This window comes from Sciurus carolinensis, chromosome 1 (assembly GCF_902686445.1).
Source record: "Sciurus carolinensis chromosome 1, mSciCar1.2, whole genome shotgun sequence".
Classification (NCBI taxonomy): Eukaryota; Metazoa; Chordata; class Mammalia; order Rodentia; family Sciuridae; genus Sciurus; species Sciurus carolinensis.
Window position 1 is genome coordinate 80,030,157 of NC_062213.1, and position 23,726 is coordinate 80,053,882.

The 23,726-nt window shown below is 36.1% G+C and overlaps 1 protein-coding gene across 3 annotated transcripts in view; it reads left to right on the top strand.

Moving 5' to 3' along the window:
* Positions 1 to 1,274: 1,274 nt before the first annotated feature.
* Atp6v1h (ATPase H+ transporting V1 subunit H) overlaps positions 1,275 to 23,726 on the top strand; it is a 127,405-nt gene continuing 104,953 nt past the window's right edge. Inside the window, exons 1-8 of one of the 3 annotated variants that reach the window (XM_047516354.1) lie at positions 1,275 to 1,551; positions 1,676 to 1,735; positions 2,880 to 3,027; positions 8,355 to 8,457; positions 12,300 to 12,389; positions 16,893 to 17,006; positions 18,819 to 18,923; positions 21,889 to 21,942. In XM_047516354.1, coding sequence (XP_047372310.1) covers positions 2,915 to 3,027; positions 8,355 to 8,457; positions 12,300 to 12,389; positions 16,893 to 17,006; positions 18,819 to 18,923; positions 21,889 to 21,942 — 579 coding nt within the window. In that variant the 5' untranslated portion in view covers positions 1,275 to 1,551; positions 1,676 to 1,735; positions 2,880 to 2,914. The remainder of the gene's footprint in view (positions 1,552 to 1,675; positions 1,736 to 2,879; positions 3,028 to 8,354; positions 8,458 to 12,299; positions 12,390 to 16,892; positions 17,007 to 18,818; positions 18,924 to 21,888; positions 21,943 to 23,726) is intronic. The other 2 variants (XM_047516348.1, XM_047516361.1) reach the window with 2 other exon arrangements.

The window sequence follows — 23,726 nt, forward strand, 5'->3', positions numbered from 1 at the left end:
ATATATATATACCCTTATATCTGTGTATATTTACATTTTACTTTAGAAAAATAACAGACATATAATATTAGGGTCACTGTCTATCTTTACACAACCATCTATGTTACTGTGTAATCATTCCTTCTAATTTGTGATAGTCAAAATAATGATTGCCTAAAAATGTCCATGTACTGAACCTGTGAAAATCTTAAGTGGCAAAAGGGACTAAAGTTGCAGATGTGATAAGGTTAAAGACCTAGATATGGGCAGAGTGAATTTGGATTATCCAGGTGAAACCAGTATAATAAGCAGAGTTCATAAAAGTGGAGAAGAACCCTTTCCAACTGTGGTAGAAAAAGACAGAAGTGATGCTGCTGACTTTAAAGATGGAGGAAGTGTGTCTTGAGGCAAGGAATGCAGGTAGCCTGTACAAATTTGAGAAGGCAGGCCGATAGTTCTCTAGAGCCTCTAGAATGATCTCAACCCTACCAAAAGCTTGGTGGACTGATGAGACTCCTTTGGGCCTTCTGACCTACCCAATAGTAAGATAATAAATTTATGTTGGTTTAATAAAATTTTATAAATTTACTATGTTTCTTTTTTTAACTTACAATATTGGTTTTGTTTTAAAACTTGACCTCAATATATTCAGTAGAAACGTATTGGTTATATTTATAATTCACTTCCAGTGCTTTTCGCCAAAATATGCTGTTAAATATGTATTACCAGTGTAGTATCATTTTGTCTTAAGACAAAGAAGGGTGGCCGCGGCCATCCAAAAGGAAAACCTGGGTTTAAGAGAGAGGTGGCAGATAAAATATGGGAAGCTGAGTTAAATCTGAATTTTAAATAAAAAATAAATAACTTTTTATTATAATTGCAATTATTGTATGGAACATATATTATTTGCTAGATCTGCAACCCTAGGTCAAGACGACTTTTGTGATTCACTTCTCAGTCTCAGTTTTATATTTAAAATCGGAATAAGAATGCTTGCTTCATTGACTTTTTAAACCCAAAAGAAAACCTAACTATTGAAAGGCATTAAATCACTCTTTTCAAAGAATGACAGTTAAGTTTTGGCCTCGTTCGCTATTTCCGACCGGGGTCCTGAGCTGCCCGCGGCGGGACGCTGGTTTGGGGGCGCGAGTTCGGGTCAGGTTCTGCTCGCAGCAGTCGCGAGCCGTGTGCTCCTGGGGTAGACGTCGTGGTCACACCGAGCACGACCCTCCTCAGAGCAACGCGCCTCCTCCGGGTGTTTTGGACTTTCCCGGCTTCCGCCTTCCGCGGCGGTCACGTGAACCAGTCACGGTTCACGTGAGCCGCGCTGCTGTCATTCTGCGGCAGCTTGGGCTTCCTTCTACCTGTGCCCCCTCAACGTCTCCTTGGTGCCGGAATCCCGTCACTTTTCCTGCCCTGAAGTCTCCAGCTGTCGTTCAAGCCCCGGGAATCGGCAGGAGCGCCAACTTGGCTCCGACTCGGCGCCCCAGACTGGCTGCGGCCCCGACACACCGGCCGCCGCACCCTTCTCGTCTTCATTGGGTGCGTTGTGGAGTCCCCAGGATTCAAGAGGTAAGGCACCTGCCCCGGTGAGACTACAACTGCGGTTTCCCCAGCTTCCTTGGTGCGCGCTGTCCCTTACCTCCGGGCCCCACCTGTCCTCCCCCCTGGGCTTGCCAGATTTCTTTCCTTCCAGGCCTCAGTCAGGTTTGCGGAAAGGCACAGCCTTCTCCTCAAGGCGAAGGAACGTTGAAAGGTGGGCAGGGGAGTGAAGGGGGTGGATAAAAAGGATATTTTCTCCAGGATTAGGCCATGCCCCCAGCCTGCTGGAGGTGCTAGTGGTTCAGGGACCTAGATAACAGTCTTGAGGCACCCGAGCCACCCCAGGAAAGGCCTCTGGGGCTGGGCCTGGTAGGTTCCAGAGTTCCAGCCTGGCCCGGGTTGAGCCTGTTTTAACCAAGTCCCCGGCAGCCTGAACTGCACTTGCTTGTTTGGGCAGCAAATCCTCAGATACAGAGGTTAAATTTCAAACTGACTAAGGTCATTAGGAACTCGGAATAGAATTTCTGATATGATTTTAGCTTCTTTGTGGCCATGACCAATAACTTATATTTTGCGAATGGGAACTTATATTTTGTGTCGTTGTAAAATCAGGCATAAGCTATTATCTGTTAAGTTTTAGGCATGAGAATTACGTAAAATGTTTATTATTGTAGGTTCTTGTTATGAACACAGGCACTCGTTGGTTGTATATAAATTGTAATAGGTATTTGATCCAAAAATTTCTCCCAAAATTGATTTTGGAAATATTATGAATTTTGGTTGCTTGAAAGCACTGTCTTCTGAGAAATTACCTTACCACTATGTATATTTTTGTTTGAATGAATTTTAGGAAGGTCTTATAATTTTTAATGTGTTACTTCAAAATGATGCTTAGTGATTAATATAGTAATTGGCCTTATCTGTAACATGCAGATTTATATTTTTTCTCTATCAGAAGAGGAAAGTCAAACTCAATTGTATAAATTTAAAATAGTTTCCTTAGCCTGCACAAGGCCCTGGGTTCAATCCTCAACCAAAAAAAAAAAATTTCCAAATTTGTATGCCTATTCTATATAGTCACGTTTCTGATATCAGTATCTTAAATGGTCACTTTAAAAATCTCACTGTGATATTAGGACTAACAAATAAAAAACCTTTCCTGGAAAAGAAAAAGCCTGTAGAGAATCCTTTTATGGGACAGCAGACAAGATTTGAAATATAACATTAGTATTTTCAGGCTGAGGATATTTAATTTTGAGTTGAATGCATGGGGACATTAAAGTGATGATGATGATATTAATAGTTATAAATGAAAAATTAATGTCTGGTACTGTTTTTACTTTGCATCTAAACTGAAGATCTGTTAAAAAGCATTCAAGATCATAAAATTTAGATGACCAAAATGGATATTCGAGGTGCTGTGGATGCTGCTGTTCCAACCAACATTATTGCAGCCAAGGCTGCAGAAGTTCGAGCCAATAAAGTAAACTGGCAGTCCTATCTTCAGTAAGTACTGTGAATCATGGATAATCATGTGCTTTTGCATCAGAGTTTTTCATGGTCATGCTTCTATGAGAGAAATGCTGGAAAAATACTAGTAAATGTGGAAGAAACTGTTCCTCAGAATAACTAGTTGTTTCAGGGAGACAGCAAAGTATGGTGGAAACAACTTGAGACTAGTGGGAAATAGTTAATAGTGCTTTTGTTCTCCTATGTCTGGGAAGAAGCACTTTTTGAATGAGTGGGAAACATGGGAGGAATGTTCATGGGCTGTGGAGGGAGGAAGAAGGGGAGGAGGGCCTAAACACATCATGTGAGTCCAGTATACCCTGGTGATCGGAGTGCTGGCAGATGATTGCCAGATAGTTCTTATAATACGAATCATGAATATTTTGAGTTTCAAGAGCTGGGTTTGAATTTTGGTTCTCTCTGTTGGTTTGGTGTCTGTCTAATCACTTAACTGCTCTTAGCTTCAATACAGTAAATGTGAAATGAAATCCATAGCCTTCAGGCCTGTTGCTATATTTATAACAGTGAAATATTAAGGAAATTCAGTTCAAATTTGCATACACATTATAAAAACTAACTGAAGAATCTGTAGCTTTTATTTAGCAATTTGTTTTGTTGTAGGAGGGATATATAGTATACAAAAATGATCATTTTATGTGTTAATTTAGTCACTCATCAAACTTTTATTGACCACATTTTGATTCATTTTTCTAGCCTTTGTAGCTGTAAAAAGATATAGAATGCAGTCCCCTAAGGAACTTATACTACACGAGCAGATCATTTTAATTTAGTGTGTTAACTATGTTAATAGAAAAATGCCCAGGGTCTATTTGGTACTAAGAAAAAGGATAGCTAATCATACCTTCAGGAATTTTTCCTGAAGGGCATGGTCTCTGAACTGAGTTTTGAAGAATGAATGGCATTTAGCCATGTGACAAAAAAGGGCAATCTTTCAAGTAGACCACACATCATGAGCAAAGGCAAGGAAGCAAAAATGGCGCAGTAGGTGACAATCATTCATGTTTTGGAAGCAGGCAGTGGGGAGAGCTGAGGCTGAGAGGTAGCCAGAGCCCATTTTGAAGGTCCTGGATACATGGGTAACCTTAGAAGGGGTTTGGACTTAATCCTGTCAGTCAGTGCTTTTTCAGGGTAATGTGTAAGCTGTAGAGCCCATGGTTGACTTTGAGGTCTAATAAGGAATCTCAGCATGTAAAGTAAGTGAAAATTGTAGGTGAATGGAGTTGGGAACATGTTCCTCAGAGCCACCTTTTTAAGACTATTCACCATCTTACTAGAATTTAAGCAGCACAGTTTTAAAATCATTGCTGTAGCTATTGAAGTTCTTAGCTGGGAGTTAAATGATGAGATTTGTCTCTTGGTTGGATGACTTTACCAAGGGTGGATTTGTGGGTAACAAACCTAAGCCAGGGAGAGGTGATAGCAGTAGTTAAGGTTGTGAGGATGGGTGGAATTGGATAGATTTGAGAAAATCTTGGTGATTGATTTGATGTGTGGGGTGAAAGAGGTCTAGGATGACTTCTAGATTATCACTTTAAGGAGCTGGATTATGGTGGGACAACTGACTGAAGGACTGGAGGAGGAAGAGGAATTTAAAAATGTTCTTTGATTTGCATTTCTCTGTAGTTACTTAAATTCCATGTGAAATTAGGATTCTGAGCTGTTTTCTAATACTTTTGTCCAGAAGGACAGGAAGTTTCATGTTTATGAAGACTGAATCTGTTTATAACCTAAATAGAATAATATTGTTGATCAGATAGTACTAGCAGGCTGATAGAACTTTCTCTAGTATTGGCATTTGGAATGTTTTTAGTGACACAGAGCTCTTAACTTGCCTGTTTTTCTTGTTCCTGTTCCATGGCCTTTGTACTACATACATTACTTTTTCTTTGCCTTTATTCTGTTGTCCATTCATAGGTTTCTTTTATAAAACCCTTCTGTTCTATATGTCTGTATGCAAATATTCACCAAATGTTAACTGTGTGCCTGTTGATGTGCGGATACTAGAGGGTGTGGAATATGCTTTTCCCCAAAGACCATACAGATTGTTAGGGGCAGAATATTGCATCTATAATCAATGAATTTTGTATCACATATGCTGACATAATAAAACCTATGGATGAGTTTTTCAGTGTCAAAAGGCCAATATGCTCTTGTCTTTCACAAATTAATGTTATAAAAATACAGTATTCAGAAATGTATTTATATATTTTTTTATTTTTTAATTTCTTCTAATTAGTTATATATGACAGTAGAATGCATTTTGACACATTGTACACAAATGGAGCACAACTTCTTCTTCCTCTGGCTGAACGTAGTATAGAGTCACACTGGTAGTGTAATCATATGTGTATATAGGGTAATAATGTCCATCTCATTCCATCTTCCCATCCTTCCCATCTCCACATCCCCTCCCCTCCCTTCACTCCCCTCTGCACAATCCAGAGTTTCTTCACCCCCGCTCCTCCCCATTATGGATTAGCATCTGCTTATCAGAGAAATCATTTGGCCTTTGGTTTTTTGGGGTTTGGCTTATTTCATTTAGCATGATATTCTCCAGTTCCATCAATTTACCTGCAAAATGCCATAATGTCATTCTTCTTTAAGACTGAGTAATATTCCATTGTGTATATGTACCACATTTTCTTTATCCATTCATCTGTTGAAGGGCATCTAGGATGGTTCCATAGTTTAGCTATTGTGAATTGAGCTGCTATAAACTGATGTGACTGCGTCACTGTAGTATGCTGATTTTAAGTTCGTTGGGTATAGACCGAGGATACTAGGTCAAATGGTGGTTCCATTCCAAGTTTTCTGAGGAATCTCCATACTGCTTTCCATAGTAGTTGTACCAATTTGCAGTTCTACCAGCAGTGTATGAGTGTACATTTTTCCCCACATCATCACCAACACTTATTGTTACTTGTATTCTTGATAATTGCCATTCTGACAGAAGCGAGATGAAATCTTACAGTAGTTTTGATTTGCATTTTTCTAATTGCTAGAGATGTGAACATTTTTTCGTATGTTTGTTGATTGATTGTATTTCTTCTGTGAATTATCTGTTCAGTTCCTTAGCCCATTTATTGGTTGGGTTATTGATTTTTTTGGTGTTAAGTTTTTTGAGTTCTTTATATATCCTGGAGATTAGTACTCTATCTGAAGTGCAGATGGTAAAGGTTTTCTCCCGTTCTGTAGGCTATCTCTTCACGTTCTTGATTGTTTCCTTTGCTGAGAAGAAGCTTTTTAGTTTGATTCCATCCCACATATTGATTCTTGATTTTACTTCTTATACTTTAGGAGTCTGGTTGAGGAAGTCAGTTCTAAGCCGACATGGTGGAAATTTGGCCCTACTTTTTCTTCTATTAAGTACAGAGCAGAAATGTATTTATATTTGATTGAACTTTTTTGTAATAGTACAGAAATGAGTGGATGTGACTGTATTCTACTCAAACTGAAATCCAGTAAAACTGTATCTTGAGGATACAAGCATCATAATACACCTCCCTTCCTCTTTAGTTTAAAGTCCAATGAGGAAACACACCTTTAAACAAATAATGAATTGTGACATGGAGAAATATATTGTGCGTGTGTAAAACAAGGAAGAACTAGGAGCATCAGCGAAGTTTTTATACAACACATGAAAATACTCATAGAAGTTATTCACCCTGAGGAGCTGGGGGTTGCAGTGAAGGGAGCTTCAGGCAGGGAGCTGAGGCTTGGAAGAATTTTCAGGGCTTGTAGAGCTTCAGATAGTTTGTTGTGACTCCCTCCAGACTCCTTCCAACCAGAGTCTTACAGAGACTCTGCTGACGTGTATTTTAGAAGGGTCTGGAAGTAAAGATTAAGATGGGAAGATGGCACAGTGGTGCATGCCCTAGTCACTCACCGGCCAAGGCAGGAGGATCATAAGTTCAAAGCCAGCCTCAGCAACATAGTGAAGCCCTAAGCTACTTAGTGAGACACTGTCTCAAAAAATAAAAAGGGCTGGGAATGTGGCTCAGTGGTTAAGCACTCCTGGATTCAGTCCCTGGTACCACACACACACACATAAAAGATTAGGATGAGGGTATTGTTGACTGTGACAAGTTTGAGTCCTTGATGAGTGGAGAAGTTGAGAGGTTAAGCCCGGTTTGCAATAGAAATTGACAGATTCAGTGGTGATGATGCTGAATCTGTGAAAATTGAGAAGGAAGAGGGGCTCTGTTGGTTTGAATCTCCCTGAAAGAAATAGCTTGATTGAGCCTTGGGGAGAAATCTTGAAGAACAAAAAGCCAGAGATGAAGGGACCCCTCAGGAGCAGGGAGGAAAACAGAATCATGTAGATTACTATGTGAAGTATCAAGATCAGAATGGAAAGGTTATTTTTCAGAGAGGAGGATGATCTATTCTGAATATATAGGGAAAAATATGCTGAAGGAAATGATTGGAGAAATTTACTGTGAAGTGACTTTGGTTGTGATTAATTGAACAGCCAATTAAATGATTTGGCATAGGAGGGGAATAAAGGGTGAGACTTTGGCTAATGCTAAGAGGTGACGTTAGTGAGTGCATACTGTGGGCCATCTTGTGTGAATTACTTAATTTCATCAGTTTTCCCTATTTTGTAGATAAATTAACTCAAGTTCCACAGATATCACATCATCACTAAATAAAAGTTAGAGCTTAACTTTGAAGTCTCTCTGATGGCAGAAGTTGTATGTCAATCCTATTGTCAAAAGAAAAATATTAAAACAAATTTAAAGATCTTAATTGGCATTTCTTGTGATTCTAGAATCAGGTAACACTTCACTCCATAAAACAGAATATGTGTTCTGATGGTCTGAGCAGAAGAGTTTGGTTTTGTTAGACAAAGGCTGAAGAAAGAAGAAATAGAGGACAAAAACCAAATGGTCATTTAAAGTTACATTCTTTGTAAGGTGGGAACAGAGAATCATAACAATAGGAAAATACTGGTTAATAATCAGGTTACTTTTTTGGTAAAGATTAAACAGGGTGAACTTCATTATCATACCTGGTAAAACTGTCTCATTTAGGAAATTTGGCGGTTCTCTCTCCTGATTTCTCAAGGTCAAATAACAGCTTAGTTTCAGTTTGGTGATGTGGGGTCTTTAGTATGAGTGACTCTATTTTGATTTTTAGTTTGTTGGGACCCAGTGCAGGAGCCTAGACCAAAACAATGTCCGACTATAATGTTTATTAAATAATACAAAGGAGAGAGGAGAAGGTCTAGAAATTTCTCCATCATTTGCTCACAGTGACCGTTCAACTCTTATTGAACAAAACAACTTACTCTTATTTTCTAGGGGGCAGATGATTTCTGCTGAAGATTGTGAATTTATTCAAAGATTTGAAATGAAAAGAAGTCCTGAAGAGAAGCAAGAAATGCTTCAAACAGAAGGCAGCCAGGTGATCTATCTATAATATATATATATATTTTGCTATGAGCACTTACTTCTCCATGCCATTAAAAAATTCTAGAAAGGGATGGAGGTACAGATCAGTGGTAGAATGCTTGCAGGCCCTGGATTCAATCCTCAGCACCCACCCCTCCAAAAAAAATCCTAGAAAAAAATCTAAATGACTGTGATATTGCATTGTAGGTATGCACCATAATTTTTTTTTGTGCGTGTGCGGTGCTGAGGATGTAACCCAGAGCTTTGTGTTTACCAAGTATATATTCTACTGAGCTACACCCCCGGCCCTGCACTATAATTTAATTAAAAATTCTTTTACTGGAAAACATTTAAGTCATTTCAGGTTTTCTCGTTAATTATGAAAAAAGTCATATTGAGTATGTTTATGCCTCCATTCTTTTCTGTTCTTGTGTACCTTCTTAGAATACATTTCTAGAAGAGAAGCTACTATTTCAAAGCATCCAAAGTTTTAAAATTAGTTTATTGTTTTTAAAGATTTTTTTTCTGTTTTACATTCTCACTAGTAATGTTTGAATTGCCTAAAATAATTAAAAATTGTCTACTTTGTAGGTTAAAAGTGATCTCTTATTACTTTGATTACAGGGGATTATATTTTTTCTCTTTGATTTGTTCAGTTTTTATATCTATTTTGAACTTTTGGGGGTTCTTTTATTTTAATCTATAAGATTTTGGTTCTTTTAATTTTATGCCTTGTTTGGGGTGTTGAGGATTGAACTTGCCTGCACATGCAACCATGCACTCTACCACTGAGCTATTCCCCTAGCTCCTTATACAGTCCTTTAACATAGAAAATCTATTAACATTTGCCATCTATATAGCAGAAGTTTTTTTTTTTTTTTTTTTTTTGGTACCAGGGATTGAACCCAGGGGTGCTTAATCACTGAACCACGTTTCCAGCCCTTCTTGTATTTTATTTAGAGACAAGGTGTTGCTGAGTTGCTGAGGGCATCACTAAGTTGCTGAGGTTTACTTTGAACTCATGAGCCTCCTGCCTCAGCCACCCAAGCTGCTGGGATTATAGGTGTGGGCCACTGCACTTGGTGCAAAAGTGTTTTTTAATATATTGTTTATCTTTGAATTGGAGTTTTTCATATACAATAATTTAAAATGTTTATATAATTACATATATGTTGATATTTTGCTGCCTTTTTTTTTTTTAATGTGGTCCTGGGATTGGAACCTAGGGCCTTGCGCATATTGGGAAAGCACTCTTCATCCTTATATCTTTTATAAAAAGGCAGATCTTGCTAAATTGCCTAGGTTGGCCTTGAATTTGTGATCTTTCTGCCTCAGCAGGAGGGACTATAGCTGCATGCCTCCACACTTAGTTTTACCTTCTTTTGTGATACATGTTTGTTGTAGAAAAATAAGAAAATATTATAATACAGTAAGAATAAAATAAGCATTATTATTCTGCCTGATATTCCTGTTCAAGGTGGACCTGTGTTAACACTTTCAACTATCTCTCTAAACATTTTTTATGCATATATAACCTACATACTTACTTAAAAAATAGGGTGATATATGTACATGGTTTTGTTCTTTGCATTTAACTGCATATCTCCTCTCCCTATACCTGGAGCAATATTACTGTGGCTTTTAAAAATAATTTTGTAGTTTTCCATTTAATGAATGAACCATATTCTAAACCAGTACCCTACATAATTTAGTTATTTCCATTTTTTTCTCTAAGAAGTCTTGAGATGAACATTCTTACTTCCTCATTATAAGTTCTAGAAATGTGATTGTTGATCAAACAACTTGAACATTTATACGAGTTTTGATATACATTATAAAGAGGTCCTTTTGATAGGTTATACCAATTTGTAAGGCCTGCTAGCAGTGTACAAGCATGCTGAAGATGTTTCAGCACCTGTTCTGGGTCTAACCATTCATTCTTATATTTTGGGCATTTCAATTTTCATTCTAAAACAGTATCTTAGTATAATAATGTCACACATTTAAAAATATTTTTTGGTCTTTTATATCTCCATAGCGACTGCTTCTATATATTCTTTATTTACTTTTCTGTAGAAATTTTATAACTTTCTTATTGATTTGTCGGATTCCTTCATGTGTTAAACATACCAGCTCTATGCCATATTTTCTGAATCATTTGTTGAATTTTAAACTTGGTTTATGGGGCTCTTTGCCATATTGAGGTTTCAATTGTGTAAGCAAATCTGTTCCCTCCTTTCCATTGTGATGCTTGCTATTGGTGTCATCCTATGCAAAACTTCCTCATGCCAAGCACATATGCATTGAAAGGAGCATCTCATTCAGTGTTTATTCAACACACTCATATTGAGTCCCTATCATGTACTCAGTAAGACTGGGGAAATGGTGTTAATAAGGTAAAACTCTTTAGTTAAGTAAACAAGTTCTTTCTTAATTGCTGTCTCCAGTGTAATGAACCTTTTCTGGGTTGTTGCCAAGAAATAAACATCTGATTTGATTTTTTAAAAAAGGCAGAATTATATTGGGGAAAACAAAAGTTGTAACAAAAGTGTCACGGGCAATTTATATTGTTTTGTTAAAAGAAGTGAAAGTGTTTCCATTTTAATCTGTTGACTAAAAATTTCAGTTCTTTATTACTCTTTCTAAATGATTTGTAGATTATTATAGGCATATTTTATAATCTTTAAAATTCCCCTGTTCAGTAGTTAATAGACTGTCTTTCCAAGGAAGATGACTGATAGATACAGGATGAATTCTGGAATGAATATAATTTTGATAAGGTATATACATTTTTCCTACAGCATAGGATTTATTGCTTGCTATTTGTTACATTGGGGATTTATTGAATGCATGAATACAGAATGAAACATATTTCAATTTATATATCCTTGGGGTACAAAAGATTTTTTGAAGTATGAATCCAAACCTATTTCTGAATGGTGTTGCATTCATAAAGACATAACTTTGGGGTGATTTAAAGGACTTTAAGAAATAACTTTGTGCCGTATTTGATTTATACACTGAGTTTAGAACCTAGACCCCAAATAAGATGCACTTCTATCACTGATCAGATTTTCTGATATAGGACCCTGGGTGGTTGAAGGAGCCCTGAATACTACTTGGTGTGATTCTTATAGTGATCTCTGGAAAATTAATAGATAATCTATTGTTGGCTTCAATTTTTATTGAATTCTGGAGAGATCGTTATGTAGTTTATATGTTGTAGAATGGAAATGGATAAAGGCCTTCTCATTACAATCTGCAGTACTCTTGTTCCAGTTTTCTACTTCTCAGTAAGCCCAAAAAGTAAAGAATGAAAGATTCAAATCTACGTACAAATTTTAATTGTCTATACTACTATGCTGTCTTGTGTAATCTAGAATTGATCATGGCTAGGTATGTCTATTTAACAGTAGTAAACATTTTGAGGTTTGTCAGTAGAAATGGTAAAGAAATCTGCTAGGTGCAGTAGTGCATACCTGTAATTCCAGCTATTTGAGGGGCAGAGGCAAGAGAATTACAAGTTGAGGCCAGCCTGGGCATCTTAGACCCTGTCTCAAAATAAAGTAAAAAGAGCTGGGGATGTAGCTCAGTGAAAGAGCATTTGCATACATGTGTGAGGTCTTGGGTTCAGTACCCAATACAACAATAACAAAACAACACAACTGATGCAAGTCATAGTAAGGTCCTCCCATACTTCAACAATATTTGTAAAAGGTGTACATTTTCTATAATTCTGCTAGCTAATAGAATTTATATTCTGTTTTTGAAAGAGAAATGATTTTTTGAAGTTCCATTAAAATGGTATATTTGCAAATGAAAATAATAATTAACATTAATTTCACTTTTTCCTAGTGTGCTAAAACTTTTATAAATCTGATGACTCATATCTCCAAAGAACAGACAGTGCAGTACATACTAACTATGGTTGATGATATGTTGCAGGTAGGTATTCTCTTTTCTTAATAACTTTGGTGACTTCATCTTTTTGTTTACTTCACAGTAATAACATTTCTGTAAGATTTCACTTATCACATTGGTAGTGCTAAAGATGGAAGTATTCACACATAAACTATTTTTTGTTTTTCAGAATATCAAGTGACCCATATGTAGCATACATATGTTGTTGAGATACCTCAGAGTTTTGCATTGAATACCAAAAAAGTCTGATGAATCACATGAGGCTTTCTGGATATTTCGTGTACTAAAGATGACATGGCTTTGCTTTTTCAGTCAGTGAATTTTGATGCCTATATGTTCTAGGCCAATGCTAGGCACAGGGGATTCTGTACTTTTGTTCCTTAAAGCAGTAAAGAAAACTTTACTGCTTTAGTTGCCCCTGAATGCAGAGGGACCTATTTATTATTTTGTATTTTATACCAGAGTATAATCTGTACTTAGATTATTGGTTTGTAGAGCAGGTCTTATGAGTCAGGCTCTCTAGCTGTTGAGTCCAGTGCCTGCAAGTCTCAAGAGATTTGAAGAAAGGTGTCAGTCGTAGGGAATTTAAGGAATGTTGCTCCGTTTAGAAGAAGGAAAAAAAGTACCCATAGCATGCTATTTGACTTGCACTGTGACCATTGTTCCAAGTTAAGAAGACATTGTTCCAAGTTAAGAAGAATGGAGCTATCTACCCATCCTGGTAGAAAGGTAGTGACTTTATAATGTAAAGAAGGATTAATAGCAATCCTGGGCTGTTCTGGCCTGTCTGATATTAATCCCAGGCTCTTTTAAAACCTTTTCCTTTAAAACAGTAAAGAAAAACAAGAATAGAGACTGTGATAGCTCAGTTGATACAGCATCAAAAAAGCAGAAATGTTACTGTCTGCATTGCTTACCGTGGTTATTGTGTAGGACTGCATCTGGAATGAGGGAGTTGCGAGTTGGCTTACAGCCTATGTTTTATATATGTATGTACACATAAAATATTGATAGAATAAAAACTGCCAATCACCGATAACTCCCAATTCCTTTTCAGCTCAACACCATAGGATTCACTGTAACTCTTTTGTGATAGTGACATTTTAAGATCCTCTTCTCATTGTATGTACTCATTTATTATCCCCATAAAACACAGAAAGTAGTTGTCAGTACTTATGACAGTGAAGCACAGCTTTTTACCTGGAGTTTTTTTATTTGTGGGTCTTTGTCTTTTAAACTGAGGGTGTGTAGTCAGAGTGTAACAGTGATCCACTTTGCCTTTTGAATTCTAGCTCTGAGGCTTTTTTTCCTTTTCTTCTTCTCCCTCTCCCTAACCTGGGATTAGGGAACAAGATTACCTGAGTAATCTGTGCTCCACAGAAAGGAGAAATCTGCCAGAGGATCTAGGAAGTGACTATCTCCTAAATTAACAAGTGAATGTTAACACACCATCAGGGCGCCTGGGACCCCCTCAGGGCACACCTGGAATGTAAACCTTGAAGAGTTCCTTTAAAACCCCCTTGTCATGTATCCCATTTGTTTACAATAAAAATAAAAAACAAAAACCAAAAAACAAAAAAACAAGAAAACCCTATCCCTCCTGATGTTCTCTGTGTTTCTCCTTTGCAAGCAAAGCAATAAAACTTCTTTTTCCTTTTTCTCAAAACCATGCCCTCATTATGGAATTGGCATTGGGGACAAGGACCAAACTTTCTTTTTGGCAACAAGAGTATTGTGTTCAGGTTTCTTTCAGAGAGGTTATGTTATTTTTCTTGAGCTACTGTTAGAATAATTTGTTTCTGTTGGCATTCTACTTTAGTTTTTTCCTTTTATCCTTATGTATTTTTATTTTTTTATTGAGTGTGTAAAACATTGACATGCTTCCAGAAAGTCAAAACTATACAGGGAGTTATTCTGAGAGAAATATTGGTAGTCTTACTCCATCCCTTGCACCCCATTCCTGCCTATTTCTTATAAGTGATCAATATCATTGATGTCTGGTTTATCCTTGTTGTTTTTCTTTTTGCAACAATGGGCAGGCAGATACATGTATATATTTTTTGTTTTACAGAAATATTGGATATAGTCTTTTGTTTTTTGCTTCTTTCACTTAACAAAATATCATTGCCTATTTGTTCACGGTTCTAATTAATACATAGGGAACTAATCATTATGAGTTCATGGAGATCCCCCCTATTCTGTTTTTGATAACCACATAGTACCTCAATAGTGAATGTAACATAGTTCATAAGATCAGTCCCCTAGGTAATGGCATCGAGGTTACCATTAATCAAAAATAATGATGCAAAGAGTAATCTTACGTACAAGCGTATTTTCAAATGATTGGGAGCATACTTCATGGTAAATTATTATTATTATTATTTTTTTTGCACTGCTGGGGATTGAACCCAGGGCCTTGTGCTTGCAAGGCAAGCACTCTACCAACTGAGCTATATCCCCAGCCATGGCAAATTCTTATGGTAAATTGAATTGCTAGTTAAAAGGGGACTCCATATATAATTCTGCATTCCCTTTGCCAGTGGAGGTCATTGTCAGGCTGTCACATTTTTTTGCAAATTCCAGTATCTGAAATTGAACATCTTCCCTTCTTTTTTTTTTTTTTTTTTTTTTTTTTTCATCTTCCCTTCTTAAAGGCACTTTTATATTTGTCCCTTGCCTCCCTGAATAATTTCATCTATTTTGTCTATTTAGTTTTTCTGTGAAGGTTTAGATCTTCCTGCCCTGTTTTTAAGAACATTGTACATATGAACTTTTAACAAATGTATGAACTGATATATCTGTAATACATTAGCATGGATATTTTCCCCCAGTTTGTCATTTAACTTTTAACTTTGCTTATGGTATTTTTTGCATTATGAAAAATTTTTATTTTTATGATGTAATCTATCAAAAATTTTTAAAATCTGGATTTCGAGTCCTAATAAAAAACTTTTCCTTATACCTAAATTATACAGGAATTCATTCATGTCTTCTAGTACTTCCATAGTTTCATTGTTTACATTTACATATTTCATTCATTTAAAGTTGATTCTTGTGTGTTTTATAAGCATATATCTAAAATTTGTTTTCCAAATGGCCCTTCAGTTGTCCAAGTACAGTTTATTAAAACATCTGTTTTTGCCATAGTGGTTGGAGATGCTGTCTTTGACAGTAAACCTCTCATGTAGTTAGGTTTATTTTTGAACCCTCTGTACTATTATTTTGGAATGCCTTTGTGTTATGCCTCAGTACCAGCCAGTTTTAATTACAGAGGGTCTTATGGCTAAATCCCTTCGTAGCTTTTTCTTTTCTTCAGTATTTTCCTGACTATTCTTCTGTATGAAATTGAAATTAGCTTATCTGGGTCTACAAAACAGTTTGTTGCCATTTTTATTGAGTTGCTTTAAATTTTCTATTTAGTGAGAAATGATATCTTTATGGAATTTTTCTATTCAAGAACAAGGGATGTCATTCAAATTATTTAAATACATGTTTGTTCAGTAGTGTTGTAATGTTTTCCACATAAAGAATTTTGTACATTTCTTATTAACTTATGCCTAAGTATTTTTTCTTCTTTATTATTTTATTTGCTGTGCCTGCATATCAACAGCAATTGCCCAGTGCACCAGACTAGAAGGACATTATCCTTATTCTCTTAAATGTTTGTAACCTGGATCCAATGAAGTAATAATGGCTTACTTGAATTTTGAGTCCTTTGTCAAAGTCATTATCATAATGATTTTAGCTGTTATTCTGAACTAATGAGTAATTGCTTAGGAAGATGGTAGTCTCTTCCTCAGATAGGTTGCTGTTAGCACAGATGAATATTAAACCAGTATATTTAAAAAGAATTAAGAAAAAGATGTTATTATTTATGTGGTTTTAGAAAATATTACTGCTTAGCAACTATATTCACTTAACCAATGAGAAAGTGGATTTTAGTTATGTGCAGAAAAGTTTAGGAGATATTTGCATAATTTGAACCAACTCCTACATCTCCCTTCTAGAGTGATATGCTGGTTTTTTTCTGTGTTTATCTGTCCTGAGTTTTCTATCAAGATATGCTGGAAGTAACTTTGAACATTTGAGATTTATGTAGTTCTGTTTTCCTTGCCTGTTTGTTAATACCTCTCATCTAGGTTGTTATGCCCCCTCCTAATTTAGATTTCCTTTGTATGGTGGCCAGGATGTTGACACTTTGGTGTCCAAAGAGGTGTCAAGATAGGTTGGGAGCAGCAGGTCAGAGGGCACAGGCTGAGAAGAAATGTAATGTAGAGACCCACCTTGTGATTTAAAATAATCATGTTCATAAAGGTGATTTTATTTGTAAAGAATCTGTCCCTACCACCATCTCCACTCCCTGCCCCATAATAATAATGAGGGAGATACTCATTATATACATAGGCAGAGGGGAAAAAGAACACACACTAATGGGATGTAAAATAAAAAGTTGAGAAGGAGACACAATTATTGCTTTCATTAGTGAAATTCATTTGGATTAGTGATACAGTTTCTATTCTCTTTTAGGAAAATCACCAGCGTGTCAGCATTTTCTTTGACTATGCAAAACGTAGCAAGAGCACTGCCTGGCCCTACTTTCTGCCAATGTTGAATCGTCAGGACCCTTTTACTGTTCATATGGTAAATTCTGAATTGATCACATTGTTTTTAAAATATATGTATATAGGTGATATAACAAAGGAATATATTTTTAAGAAATTTTATTTTGCCTTTTTTTTTTTGTGTTTAAACTGACAGAATTATGGTCACATTCTGATTTAGATAAGAAACACCTGGGCCATTTATGACTTGGTAACCTGCCCGTTCTCAGAGGCATAACTACCGTGACATTAGTTTTCCTCAATGGTGTGTTTAGTAAAAAGGGGACATTAGTGAGTTGGAAAGAGATATAGTTACTCTGACACAAAGTTTTGTAGATGACTGGGTAATGATGAGTTCACTGGTATCAGTCTGTGGTGAATTTACATGTGCAAACAGCTCACATTTTCTATAGCAGGATTTACCAGAATGTACCATATAGAACTTGAATTTTCCTTTGAAGCAGCAACTGTTTTATTTCATTTTAATTAAGTAATTATCTGCTTTTTAATATCTTAAACAGTCTTGTTGTAGACTTAGCTTGAAGAACTGTTTTTAGAAGCCCTGGCATTGAAGAATCTTTCATAGAGTGTGGAGAAGGGATAAGAGGAAGGTTGGCAGAATAAATGCTTTCATAAACAAGCCTTCTCTATGTTCAGTGGAGGGCCTAGGGCAGGAGTGGAGTAGGGCCAGGTCAGGGGGAAGAAGAACTTGGAGTCTGCTCCTCGTTTCAGTAGGTAGCTTTAAATTGTTCAGATCAGAGGTTACTGTCTGAAACGTTTTTGTGCATGTATGTTGTCTCTCCCCCTCGTCCTCCATGTGTTTCTGTATTTATTTATGTATTAGTGCATCCATATATTGTATATGTAATAAAATATTTATAAAATAGGAAGTTAAAAAGGAAGACTAATGGAATAATCTGCATTTTAAGAATAACTTTTTAAAAAGGCAATAATATATTTCCTTCTTATAAATTGTAGAGGGCTATTTTCACTGTCTGTTTACCTGAGTGAAATATCTTTTTTTTTCAAGTTCTTAGTTTAGTATTTTCTTTTTTATTTTTATTTATTTTTAAATTTTTTATAGACTGCATTTTGATTCATTGTACACAAATGGGGTACATCATTTCGTTTCTATGATTGTACATAATGTGGATTCATACCATTTGTGTGATCATACATGTTCATAGGGTAATGATGAGAGAAGAATGGAGGAACTTTAGATTATGTAGAAGGAAATGGGGAGGGTATGAAAAATGGTGGATTGAAATATCTTTCTAATGTTATAATAAAGTTGACAAATATATAAAGAGCAAACATAAGCCCCATGATGAGTTATATTACTTTTGGGCAGCCTTTCAGCTTTTGAGGGTCAGATTATTGTTGGTTTGCCGTGTGTTGGTGGAGCTTATGCTAGGAGTAAAAATGTTGGATCTCTTGTTTCTTTGTCTTTTCCTTTTCACTTGTATGCACAAGTAGTGCATATGCCATTAATACTGGGAATTGAATTGAGGGCCTTTAGTTATCCCAACCCTTTTACTTTTGAGATGGTCTCTGTAAGTTGCCCAGGCTGGCCTCAAACTTGTGATCCTCTTGTCTCAACCTCCCAAGTAGCTGGAAATGAGATTCTTAAAACATCTAATTTTGGTTCACTTTAGTGGAAATATTTTAAAGTACATTTTGAATGTTCATATTTAAAAATAAATTTAAGAATATGAATTATAAACTAATTTTGCAGAAATTGAGTGCTATAAAAGCCATACATCGAAGTGATTAGAAGTCCTGACTTTTAAGATAAATGATGTGATATTTTGAATCAGTAAGGTATTCAAATATATTCCTTTTTTGTTTTCAGGCAGCAAGAATTATTGCCAAATTAGCAGCTTGGGGAAAAGAACTTATGGAAGGCAGTGACTTAAATTACTATTTCAATTGGATAAAAACTCAGCTGAGTTCACAGGTAACAGAAATTTCTTTTAGTATCTTCAAAGGAACGTAACATCCATGTTTTCTTAAGCTATTTATAGTACATAGGTTGAATTACAAAAAACATTTTATTAAAAATAATCCCATTTTGAACTTTATAAGCCAAACTACTCTTGGGTGTGGTAGCATGTTTTATTTTTCTTTCTTTGACTTTAATTCAAACCTTTCTGTCTTTTCTGCCACTTGGGTTTTCCCACTCTTGCTTTTCAGTGGTCAGGGAGTGTCTTCCTTCTAGGTGGCTGCCAAGATTATACAGCTTGGAGAACTGCGAGGACCTACACAACTCCAAAGAGCATGCTCACGTAAGGCTTCTGATAAAGGAGAAGTAGTTGTGCATATGGAGGGAATATGTGGGTGAGCTCCAGGACCCAAGGACTTCCAGGCTACTTCCACATCTGCCTCAGGAATTCGAGTCATAAAGATTTGTGCAAGAAATCTTGTTTCTTGGGATAGTTCTTCAAAAACTTCTAGTGAGGTCTTTCAGTTCCTTTTGGTAACATAACCGGTCAAGTCATCTAACTGGTGGCACCATTAAACAAACCGCGTGCCACCAGTGGTATTATAAACTGCAGACAGCATTTATAGAATGTTAGTTGATCTGCTTATCCTTGTATTGGTCAAAAGTCTGTTCTAGGCTTCCAGATGTCCTAGGTAAGTCTGGAACTGCCCAATCCAGCTGTGAGATGACTCACATAGTGCCTTGTTTTTTTGATACCATAGTATGATTGTGGAATTGAATAGTAAGGCTCAAAGTGAAACTGCTTATTGGTCATCTAGGTTGCTTCCAGCCCTCTCTAAAAATACTTCTTCATGGAGAAAGATGGCTTGCTAGTGTAACAGCTGGAAAAATGTCAGATTTTCTGAGGAAATTGACAAATTTTCTGTATTTATTTGAATAAGTGTTTCCTCAGAAGTGGGTAATATAGATCATTTATAATGGCTCTTCAGAGTATTTCTTTTAGGTTTCTAGTGTCTAAGTGTTAGGTGATAAGGAGGAGGTTTGGTGGAAATGATGCTCAGAAAAGGAGAGAAAGTTGGGTGTCAGGGTGGGGATTCTGGGGAAAAAATGTAGTAGGTAGGTGACATGGAAGAATGAAACCAGTAGAAGTAATATTGATAATTGTCATATTGTCATCCTTAGGTTACAAAAAAGTGTCTATTTGAAAGAAGTGTTTGGAAAGTTGTAATTTAGGTCTTAGGTGACCTTATTATTTTAATAGATTTTAATTTGAGGTATCAGAGAGGGAGATGCCATGACACTTTGCTTAACTTTACTTTTTGCCTTATTGCCTGCCTCTTGGGCTAATTGCCTTTTATGTTTGGTTAGAGATATGTAGAGTGTCTTGGATGAAACAAATCTTTTTAATGTCAATGACATCAATTTTAACTTTTTGTGGGCTTAGTTTTGTAAAATATTTTTTATAAGAACCACCAATTTGATGGTTTTACTGAGTTGGTATTTAACAAATAGTATTTAAAGCATAAAAAATAGGTTTGTGAAAATGAAATTTTAAATTTCTAAATATGTATCATTTGGAATCAGAATGCTTATTAGTTAAATAGGAAAAACTGATCCTTTTTTTTCTATTTTGAAATTATCCTTTTAAATAAACCTCGTTCTGCTTTAACATTAGCTTTCTTTTAAGGCTGTATTGTAGCTGGATTCATAAAGTACAAATTGGTAGGGCAGAGAGTATGCTACTATAATCTGCCATTCACTTTTTGGGCAGTTTAACCTTAGACTTTTCCTCATAGAAGTATTGCTTAAACTGCCTCATTTGTTAATGACACAGTTACATGGTTGTAACCACATCACAACAATTGTGGGAAAGGTCTTCTCTCATCATTTGTGGAAGGAAATATTTCAGTGTCTAGAACAATTTTAATTAGAATTGAACTTCTTGATATTAGATAAATATTTAGTCTTCAAGATCTTTTCTGTATCTATCTATTGCTGTCTTTTTATCTCAGTCTTGCACTTTCAGTTATGGTTTGGCATTTCTGCTTTGCAAGTCATCCTGTTACAGTGTGCCCCTTCAGGGTACCAGCTGTCTGGCTTTGCTTCTCATTGTCTGTACACTGCTTCAGCTTACTCTAGTCTTGCTCTCTTGCTATGAGCAGTAAGTTCTTCAATAGCCTTTTATCAGTATTAAATTGTAGACTTCTTATTTAAAGAAAGTAGTGTAGGATTATTTGTGATTTTATTTACTACTTTGCTCAAATGTCATGGAACAGTGCCATCTATGAAAAGTGTTCTTTCTCTCTCAAATGTTCCCCCCACATAAAAAGGATATAATTTTCTTGATTTTAGAGGAATTAAACTTTCAAAAGCTCAAGTTAGTTACAGGTTTGGATATTTTGTTCTGACTTTATACTGGCATTTTTTGGGATAGCTACTTGGTAGTTACTGAATAAAACAAACATTTCCTTTGAGAAATTCATTGTTACTTTTCTCATTGCATTTTCAACCTTTGACTCTTTACCTTACATTTTCTTTGGTCATTTCTATATAGTATTTGAGGTGTTGATTGTCATAATTTGTTAGTATTGCTATGGATAACCTAATCTTCAGTCTCATGTACTATCTCCTATTGTCAGGCACCTATTTTGAAAAGCTTTGCCACAGAATATAATGTAGGTAGTTCCGTGTGAGGCAGTCTTCATATTGGAAAAACAATTCAGTAAATTCTGAAATGGAAATTTTCATTAGCTTCACGTAGGAAATTTAGCTGCAGATTAGCATCAGATTATTCTTGCATTTTTAGTAATCTATCAAGATTATCTGGAAGAGTATAATGATATTTAGAATATTTTATATCCTCATGCTTTTTATAAAATAGGATTAGGGAAATAATTATTAAATTCACTGAGGTCCCTTTTATAAGCTTCTGTCAGGTTAGAAGTTAAAACTAAGTAATAAGTAATTTATTTCGTAATAGAAACTTCGTGGTAGCGGTGTTGCTGTTGAAACAGGAACAGTCTCTTCAAGTGATGTAAGTACATTCCTCCTTACTTTACTGGCTTCCTAACACTCTAAAAATAAATTATTTTGAGTCTTAGACTTTTAAAATTTTGAAGGGGTTTACTAGTTGCCCAAATGTAAATCTATAGATTTGATGTGTTATCCACCTCCAGTTAGGTCAGTTATATTGATGTGTTTGTTGTACACCTCCAGTTAGGACAGTTGTATTGCAGAGTGGTGTTATTTAGCTTTTTGTTGCTGTGACCAAAATATCTGCTCTACAACTTAAGGGAGGAGAGATTTATTTTGGCTCATGGGTTCAGAGTTTCAGTCCATGGTCAGCTGGCTCCACTGCTTTGGGCCTGAGAAGAGGTAGAACATTATGGTGGAAGGGTGTGGTGGAGGAAAGCTGCTCAGCTCATGGTAGCCAGGAAGTAGAGGAGGAGAGGGAGGAAGGGAAGAGTGAGGTAGGGAGAGGGAAAAAGGATGAGAATATAGTCCCCAAGACACAAGTAACCTACTTCCTCTAACCATGCCCCACCCGCCAGTAGTCCACCACCTTCCAGTAGTCTATTTAAATTATTAATCCATCAAATGGGGACCAAACTTTAAAGCATGAGACTTTTGGGGGAACATTTCAGATCCCAGCCATAACAAAAACTATATATAAATATGATCTTTGGTGATGACTTTTTCTATGGTAGACAAGAAACTTGTTCTTTCTGTTCTCTTTTAGAGTCTATTTTAGACCTGAATATCAAAGCAAGCATCTCAATTCATGTGTAAAACTGCATAAATAATCATGAAATTACTTTCTTTACATGGTTGTCTGAAACTCTGAACCCATGAGCCAAAATAAATAAAATAAATAAAGCTAGTTAATATCTGTCTAACCAGTGGGTGAACAATGTATCAAACAGTTGACAGAGATTCAGTTCATTGATGGCCCTAAAATGTGTTGTTGCACGGTGCTGCTTAGGACTTTTTGTGGACTACATGGTAATCAGACCTGGACCCTTTCACCTTTGCTTTTAACCAGTCTCTGTCCTCACCTTTTTGTAGAACCAGAAGGTTAAGGATTAAGACTAATCATGATTCCCCAAGTTCCTTTCTTGGATAAACCATTTGGGAATGGTTTAACTTTGCTGAACTCTAAGAATAGCTCAGGAACTGGTAAAATGTTTAGTAAGGATGGGCATGACTGGAACCAGTTGAGAGAAAGATATGGGGGGAAAAAGAGAAATGAAGGTGAGGTGTTAACTAGCTTCATTTGCTGGAAATATTTCTTGAAAGCACCTTTAGAGAGTAGGTAGACTTGAAAGCATCATTGGAGAGTAGTGTATGCAAGCTGTTTGTAATAGTACTAAATTTAGCCCTGTACAAAGCATTTAATATCCATTTTGATTACTGGAGCTTCCATGATCTGAATGGAACATACCTTTATGTATGTTCTAAGACTAGATAGCAGCAGAATATATTGTCAAAGTCAGGAGCTTGGGGGCACAAGTTGAAGGATTTGACCAATAGTATGTTAGGCCAGAAAAGGGAATCTGAAGTGGAATCAGAATACAGTGTAGAACTAGATGAGCATTCTTGGGACTAGGATGGGGAGAGGAAATGGTAGAGAGGAAGCCTAGTTATTTAGTCATAAGCAAATATTTAAACTGGAAATTATTTCTTGTGACTTGAATTTCTGTTAGTTTTAAATTTCAAACAGTTGTTTAATTTGCATATTTTAGACATTGGTAGATTTTTTTTAAAGATATTTTCAGAATCATTTTTCCTATAAGCTTATTTAAATGCTTTTTCAGGTAT